This window comes from Limulus polyphemus, unplaced genomic scaffold (genome assembly GCF_000517525.1).
Source record: "Limulus polyphemus unplaced genomic scaffold, Limulus_polyphemus-2.1.2 Scaffold711, whole genome shotgun sequence".
Lineage (NCBI taxonomy): Eukaryota > Metazoa > Arthropoda > Merostomata > Xiphosura > Limulidae > Limulus > Limulus polyphemus.
Genome location: NW_013666321.1, coordinates 273,852 through 283,553, shown reverse-complemented (window position 1 = coordinate 283,553; position 9,702 = coordinate 273,852). Strand labels below are relative to the sequence as shown.

Sequence of the window (9,702 nt, the reverse complement as noted above, 5' to 3'; positions counted from 1 at the left end):
ATACACTCTACATATTTCGACGTATACCATTGCGTCATCCTCAGGATGTAAGTTATTAAATTATCTAAAACTCCCCACGAGGAGGTACTTGCATGTGGAGTTCCACCCATGCTCACCCAACCACCCTTCCACTGGGCAATAGAATTACTGGATTATGTATTGTTTCTTAGTATTAAATTTTTTCATGATGTTGCAAGATTGAAGTTTTGCTTTAATGAATCCCTTTCTTCTGCGACAGCCACTTCTGCTGAAGCTTCTGTTACTATTTTAACATGTCTTTCAACTGTTTGTGTGTGTGTGACACGACATGTTGAGCTTGAAAACTGGTGTGTCATCTTGATTAATGAAAGACACCAACTATCATTGCTTATAATTTTGTAAGTGGTGGCTCTACTCTCAGTCCATATTATTATATCAGTGTAATGTTGTATTAATATTTGGAACCACAATCTGTCTCATTGTGCTAGAAGGTGAGGTAGATCGAGCAGCTAATATTCTACGAACGGCAAGTTGTCTGATAGCTTTAGAATAATCTCCAACCATTGCAAGCAGCAAATTTTCCTGGTAGGCAAAATATGCATTTCTCCGGATTACTCTATCCACCACATATTTCTATGATTCAGAAAGAAAACGTGATTTTCTTACAAGTAAAAAAAAAAGGTGCAGTGAATCATGGCTGCAAGGGAAATTTCTCTTTATATTAAACCAAACTGTTGCATACATCTCAATTAGATATCTCACTAACAAACTAAGCTTCTTGGATGTGTTAGCAGTTGTGACGTAAAGTTGCAAAATCCAGTTTGGTGTTGTTAACCAGCGGGAATGGTTCATTGTTCCAGGTCACGTAATGTGAGTTCTCTTGAACTATGACCTGAAACTACTGCATTTCACATATTATACAAATACTTTTTATCTGTACTAAGATCTTTAGGATGGTAATTTTTGACTCTGTAATTTCAACTGAAAGAAATTTTACTGAAGGCAATGATTCACAAGTCTTTAGTTTCTTTCCAAGACGACCATAAGTCCTAGAGTTACTCCGTCAACATGCGTAATTAGACGACGCAGGGGTAACTCATTTGTTGCATGTAACAAACAAATTAACCAATGAACAGGTCTTCCTAAGTGCAATTCAAGAAGCTCCAGCTTTTTTTTTCAGTATTGACGTATGTGACATCACAACCTACAGCGATTAAATGATCAGATGAGATTTTGTTATCTTCAAACCACTGAATGATAGATTTTTGTTTTTATATCTTCTGATGTTCCGGAAGATAGAGAAATGTGATCCATGAAAATTGATTCAGGTTCACTGACCAAAGTTATGTGCTGTTCCATGACTACATGTTTATAATGTTTTTGCCCATCTTTAATGACAATTTTAGCTATATCTTTTCTATCATCAAAGTAGATAGATATGAATAATACAATTTGATTCATTAGTAGTCAATAATGTTTCTCAGTATTTTTCTCGTTCGCGTCACACATTGTTTTTATCAACAGTTTTAACATTGTCATTTTCGTGAATATGCCCATATCTTTCTCTTTCTACATGGAAATCCCAAAATACTAAACTATATAAACAAATGAGGATACCGCTTCCAACGGTAGTGAGAGAAGCTGACAGGTACTGTATTTCGGATAGAGCTGCTGCAACCCTTACCTCAGCTGTTTTATTATAAGAATTAATATTACGCAGTAGGAAACTCCTCCAGTTATATCTTCAACTGCTGCAAGCAAACCAAAGTTTTTTTAAAAAAAGTATCATTTCTCCCCCAAATGAAATAGTTAATCACGAGGACTTGATGGTTTCAAACTCTGAAGATAAAATATAAGACTAATTCTTATAATAAAATATAAGACTAATTCTTATAATAAAAGGATAAGATTAATTCTTATAATAAGAGGCAACTATTGCACACCCTGCCGACTAGAAATCACAAAATAAAATTTTAGACTAAGTGAATTTGATGCACCCTAACATATATATATATATAAACTACTTAAAAAGTAAGTTTTTGACATTTGGCGAGCCTGTATGGATTATACAGTTGTAAACGGCGGTAGAAAAAAAAATGTGTGAACGACAGCGAGAATAAGTAGGCCTATATACGCACCACTGTAGTAGTAGAGCAAATAGTGTGGAGATTACAATCACGTTATATATCCATGTCAAATTCTGATAAATGGACAGAAATAGGAAAACGTCTGGGGTTAAAAGACAATGAACCACGAGGGTTTGTTAAACAACATCAAGAACTAGAGAGAGGAGAGCGGCAACAGAGAGAGAGAGGAAGAAACACTGAAAGGAGAAAATGACAGAGAGGAAAGACTAGAAATAGAAAAGCGCAGATAGCCCTCGTGTAGCTTTGCGCGAAATTCAAAACAAACAAACAAACAAATAGAAAAGAGAGAGAATAAGAGCAAAACTTGAGAAAGAAGAGAGAGAGAGAAGAGACTGCAAATAGAGCGAATAAGAGCTCAAATTGAGATTGCAAAGCTCATCCAACCGAAAGAAGAAGGACCCAAGAATGACAACGGAGTCAGGGCAAGCTGACCCAAACTGACCAAACTTTCCTTGAGAGATATGTAAGCTTCGCCTAAATTCAGAACTGGGGAAAAGACGTCTGAGCAGTCTGTCTCAGCCCACTTCTCACAGGAAAAGCCTACAAGTATATGCAGGCATGACGTCAGAAGATGCCATGGACTATGAAAACTTTTAAGTGCCTTTACTGATACGATATGAATTTAATGAAGAAGATTTCCGCTGGAAGTTCAGAGAAGTCAAACCTGACACTTGATAAACTGTATTTCATGTCTACGGCGTTACTTCACAACATGGACTGACATGGTCAAATGTGACAATAGTTTTGAGGCATTGGCAGACCTATTAGTACGTGAACAGTTCATGATCACGTGTTCAACTGACTTGTAAATGTTCCTTTCTAAAGGAGAGAGCACCAAAAGATGTGGAGGAGATGATCAAACTGGAAGAACCGTATATGGAAGTCCATGGTTGGAGTATAACTGGCAAGTCCAAGAATGTAGGGTTAAATTTGAAACCAGTGATGGTTGACCAGGAGTAGGAGTCTACCAAAGGTGACAGGAGGTTAATAGACAGAAGAAAGACAATATACTATGTTTGTTATAAAATGGGACACATTGCAAAGGAATGCAAGTCCGTTACTAGCAAACAACAGCAGAAACCCCCACATAAAGCAGCTGAAGCTATGTACAAAGACAGTGCTGGTAAGAAACTGGAAGAGAGCGACTGGCACCATAGATACTATTGCCAGAAAAAAACAGAATCAAGAAAATACGTCAGCGTCACCACAAGAAGGAAGTGTCAATTCCATGATTGATCAGTGGTAAGCTCTAGTTAGCAAATGGATCAACAGTGCAAGTAGTGCTTGGAGTGTGTGACAAACATCAAGAGGTGATACCAAATCACAACATTCCAATATGCAAATTATATGTTGGGGACAAGAAATTGAAGGTTCTACGAGATACTGAGTGCAGTAGTGCAGAAGTGAGAACCAGTCTAGTATATGATGATCAGATGACAGTCAAGGTACGCCTGTGTGTGCTAATTGATGGGACAGTGAGAAAGTATCTCATAGCAAAAATAAAGGTGGATACTCCATATTATGTACGAGACCTTGAGGCCATCTGTATCAAGGAACCAATATACAAATTGGCGATAGGAATGATACCAGATAGTAAAAATTTGAGAGAAGTACAGAAAAAGATCCTTCACCACAGAAACTTTGGGACAATGCCCAAGAAGAAGTTAAGCACAAGACAAGTAAGAAAGAGACATACAAAACAGAGGACCGAAAAGTAGTATTGAGCCGGACTTATCAAAACAGTTGTACTGGGGAAGCCAAACCCAAAGAAAGTCAGAGACGCTTCTATAACAAGGGTCGAATTTCAAGGTCAGGCAGAAGGTTTTAGTTATGCTATCTACAGACAACAATAAACTCACCTGGCAGTGGAAAGGTGGTCCACAGATTGCAGTATAAAGTGAAAGTTGATGGGACAACCATGATATTTCACACCAATCTGTTGAAGAGGTACTTCGAAAGAGAAGAAGACCTTACAGGTGCAGTTATTGATATACAAATGGACATAGTAGGTGTAGCTGTCATATAAGCAGAATATGAAGACAATGAATTCGTTATAGAAGATAAGGACCTACTAGGGCTAAGAGCACTGGGTGGAGATGAGACGTACAAGGATGTCAACATCAGTGACGAACTGACTGGTAAGAAGAAGAAAGAGGAACAAAATCAACTCTGTCAGTATACAGATAGATTAGGAAATGCAGACAACACAAGATCAAGATGAATACAAGGGATCCCCTTAAAGTGAAACCCTATTGGAGATCCTACATCAGAAGAGAAAGACAAAGGAACTGTAAATGTTGGTGTAAACTATCTGAGAAGACATAGTATATGAACTAAGAACAGTCTTTGTATATTGTGTAAAAAACATATTGTAAATATTTCTCTTAAAGAAGGGTTTATTGTCAGATATAAAAGACTGTTTAGTGTAGGTAGTATTATTAGTAATTTTGTTTTGTGTTTGTAATTCATTAATTTCGAAGCTATGGAGATTTCTAGAAGGCCTAAACGATAGACGTATAAATAGCTTCGACCAGACCAGCTAAAACAGAGTAAAAGTAAAGTCACGTGAAAGACAAGTTCAATCAGAGAAAAGCTAGAAAACGTAAAGTTAACCATTGTGGGAGTGAATGGCCTAATGGTTGATATGTTAGAGTGAAATAGCATAATTTAAACCTTAAAAACGAGTTGCTGTTTTTTATTTATTTTTTTACACTGTATGTCTGTCAGTTACTCTTTTTTCCGTGTTCTATGACAAAATTATTAATAAATCAGAAAATTACTTCATAATGTTTTTAGTCAAAATTTTGCTATTGTTGAGAAATAGTTTTGTTTAATTTGGTTAACAGTCTGTATTTTTCACGGATGCGTTCACGAGTTTGTATTGCATTGTTCTCCTTATTTTGATAGATTGGGAATTAGCTCTTTGTAATATTTAAAACCAGTTATGTTTTCTGGAGAAATAGGTCGCGTTTTATTTGTCTTTTGTTTAACAAAGAATACAACCCCCAGTTTCTAATACATACCTTAATCTTTCACAAAGTACTTCATTCTTTTTGATGTTTCATTATTATTTTTAGCTTCTTCTTCAAAGGTCTTGGTTGGGCTTTTACATAAGTAGATGTGTCTTGACGATATTCTTCTATTTTACATTTGCTCGCAATCTGAGGGTCGTGGGTTCGAATTCCCGTCCCACCAAACATTCTTGCCCTTTCAGACCTGGGGACGTTATATGTGACTGTCAATTCCCCTATTCGTTGGTAAAAAGAGTAGCCAAAGAGTTGGCGGTGGGTCGGTGATGACTGCCTTCCCTCTAGTCTTACACTGCTAAATTAGGGACGGCTAGCGCAGATAGCCCTCGTAAACCTTAGGCAAAGTCTGGTAGTGTAAAAGTGACTTCCGCTTTCTTCTTGGTATGACTTACAATAAATTTCAATGCTAGCTCATTTTGAATTAGTTAATTTCACATCATGCGTTTCTGCTTTCCGGTGATTATCTGAAATTTATGTTCAGTGGCGCCATCTCACGAAAATATTGTGGTGGGCCATAACCTTGAATAGAGTATCTGTTGTGTATTTTTCCAGGAAGAATTACAGTTGTTTGATACCAAAGCAGCTACTTTGTATTGATTGCACTCAATCTTCCCTACATGGTACCACTGCTGATGTTGTCTTTGGATTTCTATCTTCTTGTTTCTTGCGGTAATATGCTTTTTTTAACCCTTCATTTACCAAAATATCAAACAGATGTGTGTTGAAAGGATAGGTGAATTGTGTATCCAAAGGTCAATATATACTTCTTATACAACGTTAGTAAAACTTTTTTGCGTAAATTGAAATGTATAATTATGTCATGAAACCACATTAGATATGGATACCTACCTACGTTGGTAATCGAAAGGTTAAAGAAAGTTTATATATCCATATACGTGTAAACCTTTCATGATATTAACTGCATCTATTCTTACGTATATATCTTTCTTTTTTTTTTACTAAGTGACCAAAAAATTTTGAAATAATAAAGAAACTTGTTGAAGTTGGGTATAATATTACTGATGTTAACATTGACAAATAACTTAAATATTTTATAAAAAAATCATAAGATTCAGCTTCGCTTTAGGATTAGGTTAAAGGAGAGGATAAAGCAAAAATCAGTTATGTGTATAATATTTATATAAAGTACATAGAGAAACGTCTGTATCAATACGCATTTACGGAATTGAGGGAAACATAGACAATTGTACGTTTCACAAACATTTTATTTATTTCTAACACGGTTTCGCAAGTAATGGTATCATCAGGTATTGGCGAAACCATGGTCCCAATAAGTGAAACGTATGTGAACCGTACGTCCTTGTTTTCGTCAATTCCGTAATTATGGAGTTTAACCAAGAACTGACGGTTTCAAGTATTAATTACATAATATGTACTTAGTTGCTCTGAATACGATATATTTTCTACTTAATAGTTTCTCTTGCTGGTAGAATGGACAAAATAGACTCAAATTTTTCTGATGTGTAGTGTCCGAGTTTTGCTGTCCAGTGTGAACTGATATCGTAACGTAATTCAACTTTTATGATCTTATGAGCTTATAAAACCAAATTTTCTTAAGGTCATCTCGTGGCCCACCCCATAATGGAACCACCTGCACCCCCTTACAGTTGAAATAAAGCATTCCAATGTGTACATTCCCCTTTACTTTCTCCACAAAAACTCACATTCATCGCATAAGAAGAAGGTGAATTTTTTGTTTGACCAAATCACCGTTTCCAAGCACACGGCTTGTTATCACCACATTGTTGCATGCGCGTACTTAGGTATCAGAGTAATGAATGTTTCCACCACATCATTGCATGCGCAAACTTACGTATCTGTCTTAATAAATGGCCAGTTTATAGCTTCTTTATCACACTTCTCAAATGACTGAACTTGTGTAGGTCAGTTTTCTCTGACACTTATTGCTGGGATTCAGCATCGAACTCTGAATATACTTTGTTTTTTGTTATCTTTCTCTTTTGTTTCACAATGAGGCTCATTTTACATCATCCTGGTCGTCCTTCATGATCTTTCTGCTACTGTTGGCATTTTTGAGGATGTCTGCACAATTCTGGTTACATTTGCATTCGCTAAATGGATTCTTTCATTCCTTTTTCGTTATTTGTTAAGATCTTTTCTGGAAGACATTTCTAGAACTGAAACACATCAAAGATACCTAATATTTACATAAAAATATATTATATATATAAATGGGAATAAGACTGAATTTTATTTGAAAGTTCAGTGTTTGTGCGTTTATGAGAAGATGTTTGAATACTTATTGAAACTAAAACTAGTTAGTGTTTATATTTTTATGTCTAACCTTTGTATTTAGAGAGGCACAAAATTGTGACTTAGATAATCAATCAGTAGTTGGGGACTTAATCGATTTTAGAATAGTTTTACAACTTATATTCTTTGTGTCCTATGAATAACAAAATACAGACAGGGCTGTAATTGTGAAAATCGTTGGAGATAAGTTCTCTCTCTATGTTATTGTTCATTTTGTATAATGGACGCTCCTTTATTTTCAATTATAATATATTTATTTTGGATCACATCACATAAATGCAATTTTATATATTAAAAAAAGTAAGTGTCCCTGTTCTGGCTCATCTGTTACAAAATAATTATAGAAACGAGACCTCTTTAATAATAGCAATTTATATAATATACATTTTTACCGTTTCCATTGTGTAAAACGCCTCTTCATTTAATTAATTAAAAAGGCGGGAGTACTACTCTGGTGCAATGCTTTCATTTCGTATTCTATTAACATTTATGCTAATAAAACAAGAAAACGAATTAACTGTGATGTCTTTCACTTTCGAGTTAACAAGAGCTTGCTTTTAAACTGACAACTAAAGGAGACTTAGCCATAGTTTGTTCTATTAACACCTTACAATCTCCTTTTCCTTGCTACCATGTTCAAAAGTTAATTAAAATGTTCTATCAGTGTCTGTTTTTGATCCTATTTATTAATAACAAGCTTTAATGTTATTTTACACCTGTGTTTAGCATAACTATCTTATTCTTTATTCCTAACAGCACAACCTCAACGTCCTATGTTGATAACTTCACGATACTTCACAGTTGATGGACAACATTATTACTGTATAAACTGTAAGTACATGTGTGGGCGTATGTGTAGTTGTACGCGTGAATGGTAAAATTATGTTAAAAAAGAAACAACAACGAAAACAGCCCTTATATACAAATATAAAAAATTCGATAGGTATTTTATCTAGAAACTTTAGTGGAGATCAAGCCATTATTAAGAAGAATTTTATGGAATATGAAGTTTAAATCTATATTCAAATATCAATGTCATAGCGAAAATGATAATGGCTTGTATAGTAGTATTTAATCGAGTTTGTAAATGTTATTTACAACCTCATCATCTATCAGATCGAAATAGAGTCATTAATTCTTTATCTTGTCTTATTATTATTATTATTATTCACAACTAACAATATATAGATATATATATTTGGCAATTTCAGTTAAAAAGGTTTGTCGAAAGAGTAAATTAAGTATGTGCTATATAATGGGAGGGTCAGCAAGATATATTGTAAAGTAACAGCAAGTTCCACTAAAATTAATTGAGTCTATGCTAAGAAATAAACGGACTGGGCACAAAGTGTAATGAACAATGAACAAATCTTTATTTACACAACACAAATTAACAGTGCGTGTAATTCATCTTATGGACGATGGAAAGTTGCCTTTACTGGAGTTGTGAAGGTATCAGGTTAGCTATACTCCATCGAAACTTAGTTCCAAACTGAATTTCTCACTAAAGATGATTTTCAGACAAAATCTCACGACACTTATTTAAGTTGGTAGCTTCAGGTCCACCCAGAGCAACTAGCGCTACTACATAACTGTTCGTTACCATTCAAACATAAGGGAGATTGTAATCTCGAGATATCATCTGACCGTTGTTGACCTTCATGCATAAAGTTTAAATTTGCAGCTATGCCAAGTGTTATTTACAAGGAATGACGAAGAACAAAGGTAGCTAGAACGAATCAACGAATTATTTATCATCCAGAAACTGCAAAGTCCTGGAGTCAAAGAAAAATTAGAAAACTTTCACGTTAAAATAATAAACTAAAAAGTGCGTGGTATGACGGCATACCATATTATTGCGTGTTTGATCAAAATTAAGAAAATTAAAAGCTAACTGATCTTAACAAACATTGTAAATTTATATTTTTAAATATTAAAATATGTAGCCAGTGGCTAGGAAACCTGCTAATACGAAAAAAACAACACTTTGTACGCAGTATTTATATTACAATGCACAAGACAAGGCAATGTACAAGATAAATAAAATATATGCGATGTCGTATAATACACAGAACACATTAATATGTTTAATCAGAAATATATATCTATATTTCGTATTAGGCGTTCTTCTTAATGCATTTTGTATAATATTTCTGCTTACTATCATGTTCTGTATATGTATATTAATTATATTGTTATGTCTCTGGTCGTTTGTTAATTTCCCGTAAAAATTTTTTCCGAGTAAATTTCAG

At 34.7% G+C, this 9,702-nt stretch overlaps 1 protein-coding gene across 3 annotated transcripts in view; it reads left to right on the top strand.

The window, feature by feature from the left end:
• The window catches only part of LOC111085915 (uncharacterized protein C7orf43 homolog), a 40,460-nt gene that overhangs the window by 9,993 nt on the left and 20,765 nt on the right, over positions 1-9,702 (top strand). For all 3 annotated transcript variants that reach the window (XM_022386746.1, XM_022386745.1, XM_022386747.1), the window contains one exon: positions 8,207-8,281. In XM_022386746.1, the coding sequence (XP_022242454.1) occupies positions 8,224-8,281 (58 nt within the window). In that variant the 5' untranslated portion in view covers positions 8,207-8,223. The remainder of the gene's footprint in view (positions 1-8,206; positions 8,282-9,702) is intronic.